Source organism: Globicephala melas, chromosome 9, assembly GCF_963455315.2.
Source record: "Globicephala melas chromosome 9, mGloMel1.2, whole genome shotgun sequence".
Taxonomy (NCBI): Eukaryota; Metazoa; Chordata; class Mammalia; order Artiodactyla; family Delphinidae; genus Globicephala; species Globicephala melas.
The window spans coordinates 73550771-73574655 of record NC_083322.1 but is presented as its reverse complement, the minus strand read 5'-3'; the positions used below and the strand labels follow the sequence as shown (position 1 = coordinate 73574655).

General features: G+C 39.4%; 1 protein-coding gene across 1 annotated transcript in view; it reads right to left on the bottom strand.

The window, feature by feature from the left end:
• DNAH11 (dynein axonemal heavy chain 11) overlaps window positions 1–23885 on the bottom strand; it is a 315096-nt gene that overhangs the window by 64940 nt on the left and 226271 nt on the right. Inside the window, 4 exon segments of the mRNA XM_060305020.1 lie at window positions 1058–1180; window positions 2385–2620; window positions 15300–15466; window positions 22104–22242. Of these exon segments, the coding sequence (XP_060161003.1) occupies window positions 1058–1180; window positions 2385–2620; window positions 15300–15466; window positions 22104–22242 (665 nt within the window).

Sequence of the window (23885 nt, the reverse complement as noted above, 5' to 3'; positions counted from 1 at the left end):
GTTAGAGACTTTTTACAAAATAGAAGTTAGTCACCCTTAAATAGGCCTATTTCCACTTAAAACTGACTGGAATAATCTAGTGATGAAAAGGGAGACAAGACACCTTTGAGGCAGAGAGTGGGTATCAAAGAAGAAGGGTGTTGGGGAAGTTCTGAATTACACCTTTGTGAAGAGAAAAAAAAAGAGAAGGAAATCCACTGAAAGAAGCCTAGTCAATGTTGATTTCTTGAGTGAAGAGGCACAGAGAGCTGTGGGAATGCCACAATCTCCCCTGAGCCCCACACAGGCTCAGAGACATAAGTGCTGCATCTGAACTTTTACACATTTATAGAAAGTGTGTGATGCCCCCTTGGAAACGGCTTCGCTGCCCCTGGGAGAATGTCCTGGACAGCCAGTGTCCGGGGGGATGGCAGCATTTGGAACATCACGTAGGGTTCACCAAGGGTGTGCCCAGTCCGCCACTGCCGGTATGCGGGTGATCTTATGGGTCCACTAATGAACTCTTTTCCTTCTAATGGTTATATATATTTTGAATGTATAGGGAAAGACAGAACCAGCACAGTAAACCCATGATTTCATAGATGCTATGACTTGGGGTAAGGCTGAGTTAAAAAAAAAAAAAATAGAGTGGATTTAAAATAGTTTTTTAAAAATATTAAGTAAATAAGGATACAAGCAATATGCAGTTAAGGCAAACATACTAAAGGTGTTTTGCAAAGTACTGAAGGTAGAAAAACATTCAACTAATAAAGAAGCTAATGAAGGAACAACTAATAAAGGAGGAACTTACTCTCAGATTTGTGACAATGCTTTTTTGGAATCTATAAATCAGGAATTGGGTAACATGAATCTAAATCCACCAAACAAATAGTCTGAACATCTGGATCATGTCAAGGTTGCTTTGGTCTTAGAATGCAGGAGGCTTGGAATGGAAACTCAGAAACATCACCAAGAATATTCCCATAGATTACACGTGATTATGAGGCCAAGAAATAGAAGCTGATGATCAAACTCACATGTAGCACAACATGTATGTTAAAAATTCAATAATACTTACTTTCCTCTTTTAATTGTGTTCCTGCCAAGCAATGGATCAAGGACTGGATCTATCGTTTCCTCAAGGTTTTCAAGTAAGATGACATCTCCAAAGGCCAAAGCGGTTTCAATGTCATTCAAAAACCTTAAAGTTCAGTCAGAATCAAGAAAAAATGTAAATGAGCACAGGGAAAGTGTCCAAAATTATTTATACTCAACTGTATTTAATTTAATGTAAATACTTTAGATGGAACAAACTAACTCAGAGAAAACTAAATATTTTGTAAAGTAGTGTTTTCTTCAACTAGAATACATGGAAATTAAAGATTAGATTTTGAGGTAAATTTCAGTTATATTTTTCCAAGTGAAATTCAGTAGTGTGAACTAATGAGTCCATGTAAAAATTACTTACTTTTGATAGTAATCATGGTTGAAATAAATGTAACCTACCCAAACATTATAAATTTAAATGTACTCAATAGGTCCTCTTTTGATAAAAAAAAATTAAAATTATATTAAATGCCTTGTGGCTTTATCAAATTTTCATTTTTTAAACATTTAGATTCAGTCATGTAAAGTGGTGAACTATCTTTTTATTTCATTCCCACTCTCCAAAAATAGTCTCTTCCATTCAAAAATAATTTCCTCGAAGTATTCAGATAAGCAAAGAGACCATTTATCTGCACGACTGCAGACATTCCTTATTCCATTTTACATGTCAAAAGATGAGGGAGAGGTGAAGTGAAGTATCAGTATGACTAAAATTATTTATTCCGCATTAACTGAAGACCAACTACATACCAGAAAGCTTTCTACTTATCAGAAAACACTATCATGCGGACCGAGAGACAGAAAATCTCAGAGTAGATTCAGTTCTCAAAAGTGACATGTAAAGCTTGACTGAAAAATTATCTACAGGCACTCTGTTGGGAATTGAGCCATGTTAAATACCCACTGTAGGCGAAGTACATATTCAGGAATATAACTGGAACCATCGTTAAACCTATAGGTGCAGCTGACAATTCTTGGGTTACCATATGCCAAAGTCCTAAACAAGGATTATAATACATTGTATTACCATTCTTGGCCTTAGGAAATTTTTCCTCTCACATTCAGTGTTTGTTCTAACCTTCCAACTAATTTCTTCTTCAGGTAAGTGGATGCCACCCAACGTAAATGCCCTTTCAACAGAGATACTTTATGGGAAACGGGAGCAGGCAGATAAACAAGTCGTACCAAACTATCACATTTCAAAGTGGCAGCGAGGTCTAAGAAATGCCAGGACTTGGTAAAAGTCAGACCCATTTCCGGCAGCTCAACAGAAAGTCAACCCTTCAGGTTTCACATACCCTTTCCGGCCCACATGTGTGATTTTCAGGTCAGTTCCGTACTTGTTCTTGATCCACTTAATTCCCTGCTGCTGGGGATCTATCAGCAGGGGCCAGCGCTCGCAGTGTGTTAGGATAGCAGCGTTCTCCGTGGACATTCTGTCACTGGGCAGTCCTTCATTATTCCAGGTGGCAACTGTGGCATCATCCGTCAACAAGGCAATTATGCCCAGGCCTTCAGTTATTGGGATGGAGACCTTTAAAATCAGAGTTGAAGGCAATAAACTGTCAGTGTGGCAGAGCACAACAGACAAGAAAACAACAGACCAAAGCCCAAAGAACACACAGAAATTCTCCTGACTCTCAAAAGCCAAATAAAACTCTCATCATGAAATACAATTCGACCCGATAAGCCCCCTGTTCACCTCTTGGGATTCTGTCAACTGCAGCATCCAACATCTGATTTGTTCCTGCATCTATATGGCTTCAAGCAAAAGGGACTTTGCCCTCTATACACACCTATAGCAGCCCCAACAAGGTGAGAGTGAATTTAGACTCCAGCAAGGATGGCAGGACAACAGAAATGCATAATATTTGCCCAGTGGAGTAACCATCCCACATAAGCAATGCTACATTGCACTCTCTTGCTTCCAGCATTTCATCTTTCTTCTACAGATCAACACTACAGAGAGATGACTTCTCTCTCTGGGGTGGGTTCATGGAATCTATTCAGTCCGCTGGAACTCCGGCAGCTTGTGGTGGTACCCAGCAACTTTGACTACAGCCTCTCCTCTGAGAGGGAACTGCCTACAGTGTGACTGTGAAGAGAAGCATTACAAAGTGGGGAGTTGTTGGGGGAGGGATAAATTAGGAGTACGGGATTGACAGATGCAAGCTATGTTACATAAAATAGATAAGGAACAAGGATTTACTGTATAACCCAGAAAACAACATTCAATACCTTGTAATAACCTATAATGGAAAATCACCTGAAAAAATATAAATACATAACTGAATCACTTTGCTGTATACCTGAAACTAACAAATATTGTAAATCAACTATACTTCAGTAAAAAATTGTTTTACAAAAGAAAAAAAACCAAACTTGCCTCCTTTAAAAGAGAGAAAGAAGAAACCTATTTTTTTGGAAACCTGTTTTAAAGATAAGCATCAATTCTTTACAAAAGTGGACTGATTTTACAAAAAATAAATAAGATTCTAGAAAGGAATTTATTAAGGAATTTATTCGGTCAGTCATCAACGACCAAACGTTTATTGAGCACCTCCTACATATGTGTGGAGACACCACTATCAGCAAGATGAATAAGGAACTAGTCCCCTGGCTGGGTAGGGGGGCTCACATGGAAACATGCCTCCATAAGAGAGGGCAGTAAGAGCCCGACCTGGATGAAGTAGGCAGGGGAGGCTGTAGCAGCAGTAGGGGTTTGATTTCTTGGTTGCCCACAAAGCTTCAGCAAACAGAATGCTGGAAGAATTCCCACAATAAAGCTAGGATGCAACGTGAGGTTAGTATAGGAAAAGTTAGCATAATATGTCTACTGCTCCTACTGACAATGGTATCTTATAAATAAAGCAAACTCTACCTCCTAGTGATAGGAGCAAGCAGCCTTGATATCTGACTCCACAAGCAAATCGCTCTCTTACAGAATAAGCATCCTCTTATTAGCAAGAGCTCCATGGCTTTAATTTCTTAACTTCTACTTAATACAAAGAACTTGAAACAACTAGAGGCTTAAAATAACTTTAATTTCTGATGCTATAAAGAGTAAGCGTGTAGATCTTGCGTCCGAATTCAACAATTTGAATTGTTTGAGCACCTACTGTGTACAGAGTACAGTTCAGGGGATCAAAGAGAAGTCCCCCTTTGTTAATGGCCACTTTAACCTAGTAGGGGAAACAAAGCAGGTAACTCACACTATAGAATATCATAAATACTTTAAAATACGTTGAGACTTAAATTTTTAGAAACAAAGTTTAGGATATTTGCTTTACAGTATGATATTCAAATAGGCAGTTGCGTGACACAGAGAAATTTTTCCATCAAAAAATTTTTTGATAGTTGCAATACAGTTATCACTTTCACAGTAATTTTAACCTAGGTTTAGAGTGGGGAAAATAAACCTCAATTCATATGTTATCTTCTTTTTAGTCCACTCTTCTTTGCACAATTCCTTGAAGGAGTCTGCAAAAACAGAAACCAAGTGCGAAGAGGGAGTCCAAAGTCAGCCTAGCAATTCAGTGAGAACCCATTTAATTGCTTCATTAAATAGTGCAGCATGTGGTCAGTCAGGATGGAGCTGAAAAAAAAGGGAAACAGCCTCCCGTCTTAAGAAGTTTTACTAGAGGGAAAAGAACAGGTTGGAAGCACATACCCTGAGCCAAGCTAGACTAATCCTAACACCAAACGCCTATTAGGATCCTCTGAGAATTGACCAAGTGGTATATTCCAAAGGATAAAAGGGAACTTCCTGATGAGGTAAGACTCCCAGTTTCTTTTAATATGACGGTAACAAAACAACCAGTATTCGTAAGGTTTTAAGTGCTTACAAAATTTACTCTTATACTTTCACTCTGTTCATTGCCTCACTTAAGTCTTACTGGAGTTCTGCCAAGTAGATGTCTCTCTCACTCTCTTTTTGCTCAGGACACTGAAGCTTAGAAAAGTTAACTCCATGTATAATACTTCCATGTATTTGCTCTGACTATAAACTGCTAGGTCACATTAATGAGTGGAGGGCAAATGCCTCCTTGAACCTGTCCATGTCTTCATTTGTCTGCCTAGCAGACGATAACTTTGGAAACAATTTTGGGTAACAATTTTATTTGGACCCTCAAGGCCACGTACGCCCACTGTCCCTGTCCTTTTCAGTTACCACCACGCTGCTCTGTTTCTTCCCCATGCCATCCTCCAAACTCATGCCCCCACTGTCACACTTTCTGACAACTGTTCCCACACGTCCTATGGTATCCTAGTCCTATTTGGGCCAAACTCTCTAGCTCCCTCTACCTGCTTGTCTCAGCTAAAACCCAGCTCTTCACTAGGGCAGTGGCTCTCAACCCCAGCCTGTATATTAGGATCACATGAGAGCTTTCAAAGCTGCCAACATACCCCCCACCCCCAATCTCTAATGATTCAACTTCAAATGGCATCTATATGTTTTCAAAGTTCACTCCTACATGATTTAAATGTGAAACTGGAGTCCAAGAACCAATGCTCTAGGGTCTCACTTCCCTTGAGGGCTTTCTTAAGTAGACAGTTCATTTTCTTAATATTCCCATTACTGAAAAAATGTGTGTGGGTAACAGTGGTCATTCTTCTTACTCCCCTGCACATCATTCCAAGACCACAGCTCTTCTGTCCTTGAGGAAAAATGCCACCTCTGAGGCCCATGGAGTCCAGCTCTACAATCCTCTATGGTATCCTCCTCATATTAAAGCCTTAGCCACTGGTCCTTCTCACTTTCCAAGTTTGCCTATCAATCTGTGACAACCTCAGTGCTCGTGGAGATGATGAATCCACTCTCCAGCCTTGACATCCTTCATGCCAAAGCTCTACATTTCCTTTCCACTCTAGCATTCTGGGGGAGGAGGCAGAGGGAGGGGAAATTATCAGAATCCGCTGGGAAGATCACACGACACCCCCATGCCTAGTCTCCCTTGCATACCCCACACCCTCAATGATGTTGGTATATTTTGGAAGGGTATTACACCATCTCCTTCTTTAGATGGAAATGCTATCCCAGACCTTGTAATAATCTGAAACTGTTTCATTATTGAAATCTAAACATCTAATACCCAATTCTTTAACCATGATTAGCTATACCTCTCTCATACCTTTAAACATAATATTTACTCTTAGCAATAGCATTAAGACATGCAGTCCTTTACCCATCACCTATTTTTCATTGTGGCAAAACATACATATCATAAAATTTGTCATTTTAATGTGTACAGTTCAGTGATATTAAGTACATTCACATGGTTGTGCAATCACCATTACAATCCATCTCCAGAATTTTTTCATCTCCCCAAGCTGAAACCTCATACCTATTAAACAGTAACTCCCGTTACCCCCTGCCCCCAGCCCCTGGCAACTACCAGGGTACTTTCTTTTTCTGTGAAGCTGACAATTCTAGGTACCTCATATAAGTGGAATCGTACAATATTGGTCCTTTCATGACTGGCTTATTTTACTTAACATAACATCTGCAATGTCCATCCAAGTTGTAGCATGTGTTAGAATTTCCTTCCTTTTTTAGACTGAATAATATTCCACTGTGTGTATACGCTACATTTTCTTTATCCATTCATCTGCTGATGGACACTTGGATTTCTTCTACATTTGGGCTATTGTGAATAATGCTGCTATTAACAAACACACAAGCATCTGTTTGAGTCCTTGCTTTTACTTCCATTGGGTAGTAGATCCCCCAGAGTGGAACTGTTGGATTATAAGGTAATTCTACATTTAGTTTTTTGAGAAACCCTATCATATGTTTAACCACTTTATTTTTTTAACATCTTTATTGGAATATAATTGCTTTACAATGTTGTATTAGTTGCTGCTGTATAACAAAGTGAATCAGCTATACATATACATATATCCCCATATCTCCTCCCTCTTGCGTCTCCCTCCCACCTTCCCTGTCCCACCCCTCTAGGTGGTCACAAAGCACCGAGCTGATCTCCCTGTGCTATGCAGCTGCTTCCCACTAGCTATCTATTTGACATTTGGTAGTGTATATATGTCCATGCCACTCTCACTTCGTCCCAGCTTACCCTTCCCCCCCCCGTGTCCTCAAATCCATTCTCTATGTCTGCGTCTTTATTCCTGTCCTGTCCCTAGGTTCATCAGAACCATTTTTTTTTAGATTCCATATATATGTTAGCATACGGTATTTATTTTTCTCTTTCTGACTTACTTCACTCTGTATGACAGACTCTAGGTCCATCCACTTCACTATAAATAATTCAATTTCATTTCTTTTTATGGCTGAGTAATAGTCCATTGTATATATGTGCCACATCTTCTTTATCCATTCATCTATTGATGGACACTTAGGTTGCTTCCATGTCCTGGCTACTGTAAACAGTGCTGCAACGGACATTGTAACCATTAACTTTTAACTACACTCACATCTCTACCAAACCTAAGCAGAGCCTTCGTTTCCTTAATCATTTTTCTGACTGTCACACGACCGTCCCTGTCTTCTTTTCCTTCTGGCTTATCTGCCTATAAGTCTTGTACCCTGGCTGAAATAAACATTCTCTGTCTTCTCTTTCTGCTCCAGGACTGTGAGTATTGCTGATGAAAGCTTTATTACTGTGACTACAAATTTATCCTTTCCAAATTCATCTTTGGTTTCCTAAAGCTGCTTGGCAACACTTAACATCTACTCTCCAACTGCTCTCGATGGGTATTTTTGATGTTTTCACCATCCTCCTCACAGCGTTCTTTGAGTTTCAATTTTCTTATCTTTGGCCAGCTGGCACTGCAATTTCCAGCTTCCCTGAGAGAAGAGAGACCAGCAGCTATGACTACATCAGCTTTCTTTCCCTGTATCAGTATCTCTCCCTGTGTCCACCTTTGTCTCCTTCCCTCCCACCTAAGTTGAAGGAGTCTTGCGTCTTCTACCTGAGGGTCATTCCATTTTCCTCTATTCTGATCCCTTCTTCCCAATTTCTGATGGATCAGGCCTCTTCCCCCTTTTATCATCAGCAATTCCTTTTCCATTCCTTCTCTGGAAGCATAGAAACGTGCTCTAGTCTCATTCATACTGAAAAAACAAACCCTTCACTTACTTCATGTCTCTAACTAGGCACTTCTGTTCATCTCCTTCTCTTCACAGGCAAATTCCTACAAGAACAATCTGCTTTTTCTGCCTCCTTTCCTCACTTCCTGAATAACTCAGGCTTCTGGCTTGTTACACCTTCGAGGTCACAAAAGACCTTCACATTACCAAGTCTGATGACACTTTTAGTTCTTAGTTCTTTTCTCACTTGTCTCTATGGCTTTGGCATCACTGACCATCCCCATGTTTCTACTCTTATCTCCTATGACAGCATTCTTGCCCGGGGCTTCTCCAGTCTCTGACGGCGCCTTCTTCAACTTCCTCGACTTCCTGTTTACATGTCAGCACTGACTCAGCTCCCTTTGCTCTAAACCTCTTCCCTAGAAGATCTCACCACACCTATAGTTCCAAGAACTACCTTGTATCAATGACTCCCAGATATGACTCCCATCCAATAACACTCTTGTCCAGCTCTCTACTGGTTATTGACACTTGAATGTTTCAAAGACACCACAATGTTTCTAAAACCAAACTCTTTGTCTTTTCTCTCAAATTGTATTGTATTTTATTTTTTTAAGCCTTATCCATATTTTAATCTTATTTAAATGTGCTTACATACATATGTTTTTAATAATGTAATGTCACCACTTTCTAAAGCCCCCAAATTCCTTTGAAATACTTTTTTTTTTAATTTTTTAAAAATTTTATTTTATTTATTTATTTTTGGCTGTCTTGGGTCTTCGTTGCTGCACAAGGGCTTTCTCTAGTTGCGGCGAGCGGGGGATACTCTTCGTGGCGGTGCACAGGCTTCTCATTGTGGTGGCTTCTCTTCTTGAGGAGCACACGGGCTCTAGGCACATGTGCTTCAGTAGCTGTGGCACTCAGGCTCAGTAGTTGTGGCTCGCGGGCTCTAGAGCGCAGGCTCAGTAGTTGTGGCGCACAGGCTTAGTTGCTCTGCAGCATGTGGGATCTTCCCGGACCAGGGCTCGAACCCATGTCCCCTGCATTGGCAGGCGGATTCTTAACCACTGCACCACCAGGGAAGTCCTCTCAAACTAATTTTAATCTGAGGGAATAGCACCTTCATATATTTACTTTCTCCCCATCAATCCATTGCATTGTTTCATCAACTCTTCTTTCTTGCCCCCTCTGGAATCACTCCCTGGCTTGCCACGTCTACTCTCATCACTTTGTTCAGTTTATTGTCTTCTGGACTGTCATTCTAACAGATAACAATAGTCTCTTCCCCCTCCAAGTCCTGTTCCCTCTGTGGCCAGTGTGAGCTTTCAAATGAATAATCTGATCATGTCAAGACCTGCTTAAAATCCTTCAATGACTCCCCTTGCCTCGGATTAAGTTCAAACTTCTTTTCTTAGTTTATTATATGGGGTTATAATATGGCCCCTCACTAATTCTGTAATGTTCATCTGGATTGTCCATTTTATAATTATACATCAGTTCATCTACAGTTTCTAAGTTATTTCACATTCTAACACTTAAATCACTTGGAACTCTTTTTATTTAACATGAAGCCGTGAAGGAGAGCCCTAGCTGTATTTCTGCCCAAATGGTTGGTCAGCTGTTCTATCACCATTTATTGAATAATCCATTACTTCCCCCACTGATACACAATGTACATTTAAGCACACGTTTATTTTAAAATATGTATTGGTAGTCTGGTAGTTCCTCAAAAGATTAAACATAGAGTTACCATATGGCTTAGAAAATTTCACTCCTAGGTATGTACCAAAGAGAAATGAAACATGTCCACACAAAAAATTTGTACATGAATAATTCAAATTTTCATAGCCACGTTATTCATAATAATCAAAAAGTAGAAACAAGAAAAATGCCCATCAACTGATGAATGGATAAATGTAATGTGGTATATCCATCTAAGGAATATTATTCAGTCATAAAAAGGAGTGAAATACTGACACAGGCTACATCGTGAATGAACCTTAAAAATGTGTTAAGTGAAAGAAGTCAGTCATAAAATACCACATATTTTATGAGTTCATTCATATGAAATGTTCCAAACAGGGAAATCTTTAGAGACATAAAATAGATTAGTGGTTGTATAAGCCCAGTAAGAATGGGGTGACTGGGGGTGATAGCTAATGGGTGTAGGGTTTCTATTCGGAGTGATGAAAATGCTCTAGAATTGACTGTGACGACAGTTGCACAGCTCTATGAATACACCAAACACTACTGAATTGTATACTTTAAATGGGTGAATTGTATGGTATACAAATTATATCTCAATGAAAAGGAATACTGAACATCCACAATGCTCCAGGCACCATTCTAGGATGGAACAGTGAACAAACCATGCAAAATACTTGCTTCCATGGATCTTACATCTTCTCTGGGGGAGGGAAAAGATATGAACCATAACAATTTTATAAATGAGATAACGTATTAGAAAGTAATGAATGTTACGGTGAAACATATGGAGCAGAATGAGGCATGCTGAGGGATGAAGGTTGTAGTCGCATCTAGGGATAGGAAGCTGTTGTTTGAACAAAGACCTGATTGATGGAAGGGAGTGGGACAACATATGTCCTCAGGGAAGGTACTTCAAGACAGAAGAAACGGCTAGTGCAAAGGTCCTGAGGCTGCAGCGTATCTGGCATATTCAAGGAAGGTGGCCGGTGTGATTAGAGCAGAGTAGTGAGGAAAGGCATAACAGGTAATAAGACAAAGAGAGATAACAGGGCCAAATCACATAGGGTTTTATAAGCCTCTGGAGGGTTTCTAGCTTTTGCTCTGAGTGCGATGGGGAGTCATTAGAGGGATTTTAGAAGAAAACTCACTTAATCTGACTTGCATTTTTAAAGGGTCACACTGGCTGATATGTTGAACTCCGATTTTGGAGAGAAGCCACGAATGTAGAAGCAGGGAAACCAGTTAGGAGGTTTTCACACTAACTGAAGAGGAAGATAATGGCTTGGCCCAGGATGGAAGTGGTGAAGGTGGTGAAAAGTGGTCAGATTCTGAATATATTTTAAAGGTGCAGCCTACAGAATTTCCTAGATGGACTGGATGTAGGTGTCAGAAAAAGAGTGACAACAAAATGACTCCAGGGTTTTCAAGCCTGAGCTAACAAAAGGATGGGCCTACCATTAAACAAATCAGGAATACGTAGGTAGAAGAAGTTTTAGGGGGAAGATAAGGATTTCAGCTTGGACGTTCTATATTTGAAACATCTTTCAGACACAGAAGCGAAGATGTCACTGTCTGGGCTGCAGGAGTTAGTGGTATCCAGGTGGCATTTAAAGCCATGAACCTTAGCACAGGGAACTATACTTGATATTTTATAATAAAAGGGAAAAGAATCTAAAAAGGAATATATATATATCTGAATTGCTGTGCTGTACACCTGAAATTACCACGATATTGTAAATCAACTATTCTTCAATTTTAAAAAAAAGAATAAAAAAATACATAAATAAAGCCACGAACCTAGTAAAAAGCAGTTCAAAGACTGAAGTTTGGGTCATTTCAACATTAAGAGATTGGGGAGAAGAGGAAAAAAAAAATCAAAAAAGAAGTCTGAGAAAAATTGACCAGTGAGGTATAAGGAAGATGGGGGGAGGGTGATTCCTTAGAATCAAGTGAAGCAAGTATTTATGGGAGAATGGATTGCTCAAGTGCAGCAAATTCAGTTAAGTACATGAGAATGGCGAACAAACGACTCAACTTAGCAACGTGGTAGCAAAATCTGACAAGAGGCCTTTTGGTGGAGCGGTGGGGACAAAAGCCTCTCTGGAGTGACTGAGAAATATGGAGGGAGGATTTACAGACAGTCAATGTACATTCCTCTTCTGAAGTGATGACTGTAAATGAGAGCAGAGAAATGAAGGAGTAGCTGGAGGGGCAGGGGGCATCAAAGAGAAATTCACTGGTATATTCTTTTTTAATGCGAGGAATAACTGATATAACTGTAAGTTTGAATGCTGGTGGGAACGATCTAGTAATGAATTAGTTGAGACAGAAAAATTTCTGATGACAAAGAGGGGAAAAGCTGTCTAGAATTGTCCTCAAGGAAGGGAAAGGGGATGGAAAGTAGAATACAACCCGAACGGCTGGCCTTAAATAGAAGTACCATCTTACAGCCTCAGGAGGGAAGACAGTATAGGAGTAGAAATGCTGGGAGGTGACAGACGCAGTTGTGGGAGTTTATACATTACCATACATTAAATAAATCAAATATCTCTCTACATCCTTAAATGCTTCTGAACTCTATTCTATTCTCGTTTTCTACTTCCCTTGAAGAACCACTTTGCTGTAATTATTTTAGCTTTAGAATATATTTTAATATCTTGGAGGATAAGTGCCTTCTTCCCGTTCTATTCCAAAATTATGTTGGTGTTGTTAAAAATATATTCTTCCAGCAAACTTTAGAATCACTGGGTCAAGTTAAAATATAATTCCCCTTGAAATTCTGACTTGAACTGAGTTCAATTTGTTCATTCGATTTTTGAGTTTTGACGCATTTAGAATATAAAGTCTTCATTTCTAGGAACACATTAAGGATTGCTGGCTTACTTTATAAGAGTTTTCTCTCCAAGGTTACCTTAAATATGGCAACAGGTCGTTAATAAATGACATGCTTAGTTTAGAGATTTTTAAAATGACATAAATCATAGTCACTTGTTGACTGGTTAATTTACAAACTGTTGTAATCCTCAGGACACCCAAGTCAAACTGACAAGCCAGAGATACTCAGGAGGGTAATAGGGTAAGAAAATACCCTCTATACTGTGGAGCAGTGAGAGGAGTTGCTTCTTGGGAGGGCAGGATAAGGGAACACTGCTGAAGGAAAATTCATCAAAAAATTAACATGAATAAGTAATGGCAGCTCGTCTTGGACCCTGGCACATGTTCATAAAGATGTGACTGTCTTTCCACTTTGCTGTGACTGAATCTAGAAGGAGTAGAAGGTAAGTAGCTCAGAAACTGGAAACCTTCATTCCATAGGACAGACATTTTTTAGGTTTTATGTAGCACTTTCTGCCAGGGGTCCTGGAGACAGAAAAGTCTCTTCCAAAAGGATGTCATTTATACAATTTGGAATCTTTCTTCCTTTAGCATAGCTCTGCTCAGAGATGAGTGTGAGTAAGCTGGTCACACTGGAAGGTCTGTTTCTCATTCAGCATGATGCCTACATGCTCAAGAGGAAAGGGGAGAGCATTGGGATGACTGAAAACAGACATGGGGGTCTTGAGAACTGTGGGCCCACAGTGAAACACAGGCCCATCGTCAAAATGAATGTTTGTTTAGCATAGAGCATCAGAAAATTATAATTTTTGCTTTGGCTATATGTTTAGAATGCTCAGACAGTTTGGATAAGTCAATTAATTTTATTTTATTCTTCAAAACAAAATGTTTTCTTCATGGAACTCCACATTTGGAATTTTAAGTCAATGGGAACATATAAATTGATTGATGGGAAACTTCCCAGAAACACATACACTAAAGAATGGAATACCAGCAATTAAGACTCAATTTTTTTTTTTTTTTTTTTTTTTTGCGGTACGTGGGCCTCTCACTGCTGTGGCCTCTCCCGTTGTGGAGCACAGGCTCCGGATGTGCAGGCTCAGCGGCCATGGCTCACGGGCCCAGCCGCTCCGCAGCATGTGGGATCTTCCCAGACCGGGGCACGAACCCGTGTCCCCTGCATCGGCAGGCGGACTCTCAACCACTGCACCACCAGGGAAGCCCAAGACTCAGTTTTAAAACTTAAATTTGAGAAGGCAAGTTTTCAATTTAAAAAATGCAAAATGACTGATAGCCTAAGTTCAGGCCGTTAATACTATTACACGATCCAAAGTGAAGAGTAATTGTAACAATAAGAAGACAATGTGACGTTCAATAGTTTGCACATCAGGAAATGAATTTCCCTATAATTGTGGAAAGAATGAGAAAACTTTATCGATGGTGGAGAATGCAGAGAGGACCACAAAAGAGGACAGTCATCAATGTGAAGTAGTCATAGGGCAACCCAGACCAAGACACCCATGTAGAGGATTAAAGTTTGGAGAAGATGAGACTGACAAAAAAGAGAGAAGAATTAGACAGCTGACACCTTCTGAAAGTCACAATGCAGTAGGAGGTGGACAAAATTACCAGAACGCTTTATCCTCTTATATAAAAGGCATATTTTATGGCAGAAATACTTAAAGAAAACCCTGAACATTCAGGGGGTAATACAGATAACCTCTTTTTAAAAATCTTCCATATAAAAATATGGCTTGATACTACAGATATATTAAATGATTTAGTTACAAAAGGATTTTTCTTTTACAATTATTAATTATGGGATGCCTTTAATAACAAGCTTTCTCCAAAATATTCAATATTTAATTTTAATTTGCAGAAATTCCATTGGCATGTATTTATGTCATGAAAACAACTATTGTGAAAATTGAGGCATAATTACCAACATAGAACACAAGTACACAGAGAGATTTAGGATTTCTTAAGGGCTAGATGTGTAAGTGAAGAACCTACTTTAATCAAGTGAGATAACACAGTGCAGCTTAGAAAACAGTGGCCTGGTTTCCTATCATTTATGACCTTATCAAGTCATTTAAACTTCCGAGTCTCAGTTTTCTCCTTTGTACAAGGATGATCTTAAACTAGACGACTTGAAATCTCCCTCATCTATGATTTCATTTTGCTTATGGGTTTGAATTTTCAAATTGAGGATAAGCTATTTTTATATTTATATACAAGTGCTACACTTTTCATCTGAAAGTAGTCATGAAAAAGATTTTCAACAAATAGCCTGTAGTATTATTAGCAAAACAAAAAGATTCATGCTATATGCTAACATGATAATCCAACTTTGATTTCAGTTAACAGTTTTGTTAAAAGCAGTTTTCCAACTACATCTCTATGGTTCATACAAATAATTTTTCTATTTTCCATCTCCTGGTTGAAACCATCATTAAAATAAGAAAAACTGCAACACACAAGAAACATCTCCTTCAATACTAGAATTTCAAGTCAGTTGAGATTACAGAGATACAAAAAAGCCTGGTACATATACTGTTTTTACTACTGAAATTTCTGTATGATGCTTCTAAATGTGGCTAAGGTTAGGAACTGATCTTACCTTCTGTCGAAGAAAGGGAACCCACTTGCAGTCTACCAGTTCCTGGCGATACTGCTGTGTAAAGGATCCAACGTAAGACACATATGCCGCCATAAGGAGAACATCTCCACAGAGCGTCTTCTCCTGAGCTTCGAAGGACTGAACAGACTGACCCCAGCGAATCTTCTCTGACTGAAAGATAAGATTACTCCGATGTAACTGCAGGGTGAGCAGCAACTCAAGAAACGTTTAACGTAATTACCTTATTCCCCAGTTTACGTCTAGGTCACTCTGCACAGCCTTGAGAAGGAACAGAACATGACTGGATGGCATGACCATGATAATCGTTCATACATGTGACCCATCATTATGAAGGTGCTCTCACAGCATCTTCAGTGGAGTTTATGGCAACATGACATTAGATCTTTAACATCTCCTTTTTGTTGGATGCCCGAACTCTAATTATGACTGAGGTCCTTCTTAAAAGGCTGACAGTCACTCTCCTCTCCCTCTAGGAGTAGAGGACCAAGAGCTGTGGCCAAGACTGAGTGATGTTAGGATTTTTAATGGCAGCTTGGATGCTCTCCATCATTCCTGATTTTCAGCAATGTTACTACACCACCCTAAGCAAACATGATCTTAAACGTTTGGGCCATGGGCTGATTACAAAAAAAGGAAAATGACAAACACCAGTTATGTCAATTAATTAAAACATAAAGTTTAAAGAGCCACCTAACAAGGATTCTGTAAATTAAAGAATAGTGCTGGTAGTTACTAAACTCAGGTTATTTTTATAGTATAATCACTCAATCAGTGAAAGAACTTATAGCCCATGTAAAAAAGATGGAAACCAGGAGGACTTCACTAGCTCTGAAGACAGTATGCTCGGAGAATGCTGTTCAAATCCTTATATCTAGTTGGCGAGCCATTTAAACTCTGATTTCCGGGTTAAGTATGTGGAGCCCTTAATATTGGATTTGACTAAAACTGCAATAAATATCTATGGATTGACTGAACTGCAGAATACTTCACCAACTCATTTGGTTTCAATGCATGCTAAAATTTAATACCACATTCTAAGAACATGTAAATTAATAGGAACTGAAAAAAACACCCAGCAAATTGAGAGTACAAGCAATGAAGAACCCTGTGGAATTTAGCTTTACGCATCAAAGAGGAGAGACAGACCACAGAAAGCAAAAACAATGTATGTCAGAGCAGAGTGCAACACCAGTTCTCTGCAAGCCATCACAATACCCCTAACACTGAGGTAATGAAACTAGCAGGTGACAATGGTTATGAAAGCTATTTTAAGATAATCTGCTTTGCTCGATAAAGATCACCCCAAGTTAGCTCTATAATTACACACTAGAGAACTTCAACTCCCTTGCCCTCTTTATAGAATTTATTACTTTCCTTCTTCAGCTACAGATAATATATCCATTAATTTTGAAGAAGAATCTCTCATTTGCTTTTCCTCCACTTTTGTTGTCTTTGGTTAGTAGATGATAAACAATAAAGGGCACCCACCTCATTCTCCAAAACAGCTTTGAAATTTGAAGATTTACTAAACATAGACTTACCGGAGATTGAAATCGTCAATAATTTCACTATACCACCCACGCAACATAAATCATTACTGACACTGGCTAACAAGGGTTTAAGAGTTGGAACATGTCCTGTAATAAATTTCTAGACAGTTAAAAATCACTATAATTTTATTCTAATGCATTATAGATTGCCTGTAATGTCATCCTGGCTGGGGTGACCCATTTCTAATTTTGAACAGCTGTTCAGCTCCAGAGCTACTTAATGATTAAATATAAATTGCCTGATTTATTAGTCTGAATGGTTGAGACTATAGCTTCCAGGTCAATGCTATATAGACAAAATCATCAGTCTTGGTGTTTTTCAGAGGTTAACTGTCTCCTGTTCTAGTCAGAAAGAATTTATCCTCAAAGGAAAAGGTCTGACATTTTCAATTAATCCTTTAAAATATATATATTATATACACACACACATATATGTATTTTTTTTGTTAGTTAACATTATTCAACCATTTTTTCCTCTCCTTTTCTAAATCATCATGAATAAATAAAACCTTTGGAAGACACTGTTGTGTGCTAGAGATACAAGGTAAAGCCTGTTTTTACCTTGATAAAACTTTCAGACATTCTCTACTTCAAGTAAGTCTAATTCAACGGCACTTTTTCTTTTCCTCAGGTACCTCGTAAACCGTAAACACTTCAAACTGCCTAGATCTTATCACTTTGAATGGAAGTGGGTATAAACTCCACTAGAAGCTGTGGAATTTCTCAACTGATCTAAGAAAAATGAGTCTTCAAAGGGCTCCAGAATGTTTTTTCAACACAGGAGGCTCCCAAAACTCACCTACTCATTCATTTAACAAATACATATTGGAACCTACGATGTGCCAGGGACCATTCTATATGCCTGGGATCAAGCAGTGCAGAAAACAAATGACGTTCCTGCTCTTGAGAGCTTATATTTTAGTTAGGGGAAAAAGACCACAAAAAAGTATATGTGTTCATATATGCACATATACAAGCGTGGGCCATGTGATCGTAAATGCTATCAAAAAATAATAAAGCAGAGGAAGTGGAAAGAGCTACAGGTTTGTGTGTGTGTGTGCGTGTGTGTGTGTGTGTGTGTGTGTGTGTGTGTATGCGGGGGGCAAGGTGAATGCTGTTTAACGTAGGGAGGTCAGGGAAAACCGTGTGATAAGGAGAACTTTTAGCAGACATCTGAAAGAAGTGCGGGAGCCACACGGAGGAAAAAGGCAAAGATTATGAGGTAGGAGAGTGACTTGCAGGGTGAGGAATAGTGAAGATGGAGCCAGAGGGAAGGTGGCAGAAGCAAGGACAGAGGTGTCCAGGAGCCAGAGCACGGAGGGCCCTGTAGGCCACGTAAAACCTTTGGACTGTACTTTGAGTGAGACAATTATATACCTGGGAATTCTGAGAGAGTGGTAACATGAATGGACTTTTTTTTTTTTTTTTGCGGTACGCAGACCTCTCACTGCTGTGGCCTCTCCCGTTGCGGAGCACAGGCTCCGGACGCGCAGGCTCAGTGGCCATGGCTCACGGGCCCAGCCGCTCCGCGCATGTGGGATCTTCCCGGACCGGGGCACGAACCCGCGTCCCCTGCGTCGGCAGGCGGACTCTCAACCACTGCGCCACCGGGGAAGCCCTAAATTAGATTTTTAAAAGTCTACTCTATTTATAAGAAATAAGGCTATCACCCAGCCCCACCCATTGTACCTTACATTTCTCCCTTCTTTCTTTGTAAGAGAACTCTGATTCTGAAATGAGGGTTAATGTGTCCAGCCCCCTGGGATGAACTGTGACTGGCTAAGCTGATTATGATCACCCCATTTCTCAGTTTCCCTGCCTTCTTTGCAGCTAGGTGTGGTCACTCTAGTTCTGGCTAAAGAAAGTTAAGCGCTTTAGTTAAGTTTGCTTAAGGGGTTGCCAGGAAAACTTCAGTTTTTGTTATGAAAGGAGAAGAATCCAGCTGCTACAGATTCTTCTCTCTTGCCTGAATCTAAAGGTGCAGCATCCATCGGTGACCAGGCTGCAACACGCGTGAGGGTGAATGGACACGTGCTAAGTATGGAGCAGCAGAAGGCTGTACAGAGATTAGGGGTCTGATCACTAATTACCTGAATCAACACTGATAATGGTCTACCTCTGGAATTTTTTAATATGTGAAAAACTCCCATTTGTTTAAGCCACTGTAAATCAACTTTTCTATCACCTTCAGCCAAATGCATTTCTTTTTTTAAAATTTTTATTTTATTTTTTTACCATGTTTATTGGAGTATAATTGCTTTACAAGGGTGTGTTAGTTTCTGCTTTATAACAAAGTGAATCAGCTATACATATATATATATATCCCCATATCTCCTTCCTCTTGCATCTCCCTCCCACCCTCCCTATTCCACCCCTCTAGGTGGTCACAAAGCACGGAGCTGATCTCCCTGTGCTATGTGGCTGCTTCCCACTAGCTATCTCTTTTACATTTGGTAGTGCATATATATACATTCCACTCTCTCACTTCGTCCCAGCTTACCCTTCCCACTCCCCACGTCCTCAAGTCGATTCTCTACGACTGCGTCTTTATTCCTGTCCTGCCCCTAGGTTCTTCAGAACCATTAATTGGTTTTTTTCCTTAGATTCCATATATATGTGTTAGCATACAGTATTTCTTTTTCTCTTTCTGACTTACTTCATTCTGTATGACAGACTCTAGGTCCATTCACCTCACTATAAATAACTCAATTTCATTTCCTTTTATGGCTGAGTAATATTCCATTATATATATGTGCCACATCTTCTTTATCCAGTCATCTGTCACTGGACACTTAGGTTGCTTCCATGTCCTGGCTATTGTAAATAGAGCTGCAATGAACATTGTGGTACATGTCTCTTTCTGAATTATGGTTTTCTCAGGGTATATGCCCAGTAGTGGGATTGCTGGGTCGTATGGTAGTTCTATTTTTATTTTTTTAAGGAACCTCCATACTGTTCTCCATAGTGGCTGTATGAATTTACATTCCCACCAACAGTGCAAGAGGGTTCCTTTTTCTCCACACCCTCTCCAGCATAAAAGGGGAAATTGACAGTAACACAATCATAGTAGGGGACTTTTAACACCCCACTTTCACTGATGGACAGATCATCCAAAGTGAAAATCAATAAGGAAACACAAGCTTTAAATGATACATTAAACAAGATGGACTTAATTGATATTTATAGGACATTCCATCCAAAAACAACAGAATACACTTTCTTCTCAAGTGCTCATGGAACATTCTCCAGGATAGATCATATCTCAGGTCACAAATCAAGCCCTGGTAAATTTAAGAAAATTGAAATCGTATCAAGTATCTTTTCTGACCACAATGCTATGAGACTAGATATCAATTACAGGAAAAAAAATCTGTAAAAAATACAAACACATGGATGCTAAACAATACGCTATTAAATAACCAAGAGATCACGGAAGAAATCAAAGAGGAAATCAAAAACTACCTAGAAACAAATGACAATGAAAACATGATGACCCAAAACCTATGGGATGCAGCTAAAGCCATCCTAAGAGGGTAGTTTATAGCAATACAATCCTACCTCAAGAGACAAGAAACATCTCAAATAAACAACCTAACCTTACACCTAAAGCAACTAGAGAAAGAAGAACAAAAAATCTCCCAAAGTTAGCAGGAGGAAAGAAATCATGAAGATCAGATCAGAAATAAATGAAAAAGAAATGAAGGAAACGATAGCAAAGATCAATAAAACTAAAAGCTGGTTCTTTGAGAAGATAAACAAAATTGTTAAACCATTAGCCAGACTCATCAAGAAAAAAAGGGAGAAGACTCAAATCAATAGAATTAGAAATGAAAAAGGAGAAGTAACAACTGACACTGCAGAAGTACAAAGGATCAGGAGAGATTACTACAAGCAACTCTATGCCAATAAAATGGACAACCTGGAAGAAATGGACAAATTCTTAGAAAAGCACAACCTTCCAAGACTGAACCAGGAAGAAAAAGAAAATATAAACAGACCAATCACAAGCACTGAAATTGAGACTGTGATTAAAAATCTTCCAATAAACAAAAGCCCAGGACCAGATGGCTTCACAGGCGACTTCTATCAAACATTTAGAGAAGAGCTAACCCCTATCCTTCTCAAACTCTTCCAAAATATACCAGAGCGAGGAACACTCCCCAACTCATTCTATGAGGCCACCATCACCCTGATACCAAAACCAGAGAAAGATGTCACAAAGAAAGAAAACTACAGGCCAATATCACTGATGAACATAGATCCTCAACAAAATACTAGTAAATGCATTTCTAATAGTGCAGGTCCATATTTTTAAGTAGCACTTAAATGAAAAATAACAGTTTTATTGAGATTTAAGTCACATATCATGAAATTCATCCTTTCAAGTATTCAACTGCGTGGTTTTTAATATATTCACAGATCCATGCCATCATTCCAAGTAATTTTAGAATGTTTCCCTCACACAATAGAGAAACTCTATTCCCATTAGCAGTCACTCCCAAACTCCTGCCCCCTTGTCCAACCCCTGGCAACCACCAATCTACTCTCTGTCTCTATAGATTTACCTATTCTGGCCATTTACTATACATGGAATCATAAAACATGTGGCCTTTTGTGTCTGCCTTCTTTTACTGAGCATGATATTTCAAGGTTAGTCCACATTGCAGCATGTATCAGTAATTCAATCCTTTTTATGGTCAAATACTATTCCACTGTCTGAATATATTAGACATGGGAGAGCAAAAAGATCTGTGACTTACTGATGTCAAGGGCCATATGTTTTTCTACCACTCATGTTCAAAGTGGAGAAAGTTAATGAGATTTTAAAAATCTTTATTTAATGGAATAACTATTAACATTAGCGTATCAGTCACCTGTAAAAAGATGTCAAAGAAAACCAATAAACCAAGCAGGCTTAGCTTGAGGTAATGTTTTATTGGTAGAACTCAATTGCAAATGTGTACTAAAAGATTCAGACCTCTGTTATCTAACAGCTGCCCTGAGTTTATAACAGATCTTAGGAAAACCACTGAGTCCATGGCTATACCCTGAAAAACACACAGAATCCATCACTTATTCCTTTCGGTAAGCTAGAACTACTGTGTGAATGATGATTATTCCCCTTTGTTGTTGATTCCATGTTTAGTTAGTCCTTACTGACCACAAATAAAGATAAAATCCCCCAAAGCTGATTCTGAATATTTCAGTTAGAATTTTGGAAGAAAAGGATAACTTGCCTCAAGTTCCTTGACAAGTCTGTTAGCCAGTTCGATAGTTTTGTTGGTTTGGTTCACCTCTTCTTGACACCGGACTTTCTTGGCTATTGCTTTTTCAAATGAAGCTGTGAGTCTGCTCAGATTTCGATCCAAATCCTACAACAAGAGTCAAAATTAACTCATGAGCTATTTGTAGATAAAGTGCAAACATTACAATCGTCTTGAAACACCTACGACCTGAAGGTAAATGAAATGAGCCTCTTTCCCTCCTTTGACCTTTGCCCCTGAGAGCACACACATTAGGGAAGAAATGTATCAGGGCTACCAGGCAGTTTTCTCGCCTTCCTCCTGCACTGGGCAGAGTGTAGACAGCGACCAGGGTGAGTGGATGTGCCCTGCTGACTCAAGCACACCCTGCGTGCCCTGTCCCCTCTCTTGTGCCTACACCTCACCCTCCATCTTTGTTAGGGATGACGGGCATCTTCTGGGCCTCCACCTACTGACTCTCTTTCCACTTCTCAGTGGTCTATAACTCAGGCGACAAAGAGCCCCTTTAGACCTCAGCAACCTGACCTGGCTTGGCCAACCAGATTTTCTCTTCTGGAAACTTGGGACTGAAACTCAGAGGTATGTCACTGTCTTTAGCATCGTAAGACCCAGGAAGATGTGTACGTTTTGGAGGGCTTCATTTAGAGAGTGACCATCTTCCACCAGGGCCATGGGAAAGCAGGGGAAACCATTCCTGAGAACAAGAAAGAATGAAAAGATAGCACAGTGAGAAGTCACACAGCCCTAAACACGTTCCCGGCAGCTTCCCATTTCCTGGATCTCATGCCTCCTGAGACCTAGTCATACACTTTTTTACCTCAGAGTTCCATGAGTCATCCTGGTCTCCTTTTTGGCTGAAGGTTTGCTATGTGGGTTTCTATTATGTATAGCCAAAAAAGCCTTGACTAAGATATCAAGTACTTAGGAGACTCCTTACTATATCATCTTGCTACCTGCAAGTTCTAACAACCCTAAGTAAGATTTATAACATTGTTTTTGTAAATACATGCAAAGAGACTTTAATAAGTAAACTTGTAGTACGTACCATATTTATAATTTAGAGACTGCCGCTACTTGTCAATGACCCAATTATTACATTATTATTTAATTTATATCATTAATTAAAAAAGAAAAAAGTGTGCATCATATTTAAGGTTTACAGCCGAAATAGGTCAAATTTATGAGAAATGGGAGGAGATATTACACATTAACGGTTAGAAGTCAGGTAAAAATGAATAATACCTGGAGGTATATTTTAGGTGATTGAAAGTACTTGTGGTTTTATAAAACACAGAAGCTCATGTAAACTCTGGTATCAGACACCCAAGTTCGTATTTGGACTCTGCTATCAGCTAAGCAGCCTCAGGGTGGGCTGTCTACTTAAGCTCTCCATGCCTCACTTTCATCATCTAAAAAATGGAAACAATAATGTTACCCAATTCATAGGGTTGACCTAAATATACATAGAACTAAGGTATAAACTCTTATACTGGTTCCTTTCGTAAAGTTGGGAAGGGGAGCTGGGTCTTGGGAGACCACAGGCTCTCGCACTTGTTTCTCTGCCTCTTGTGAAGAGGCATTGACAGCTCTTGTTCTGGACTATCTTCTGCAAGATGTTTGCACAGCAAATAGGCTTAGGAAATAGAGACAGTGTTTCTTTCAGGGGCAGAGGACAGATTTGCTTCCTGACCAGAACACTAAAGAGATGTTTCCCTGTGGGGCAAAGGTTGGGCAGCTTTACTCGCTGCCTT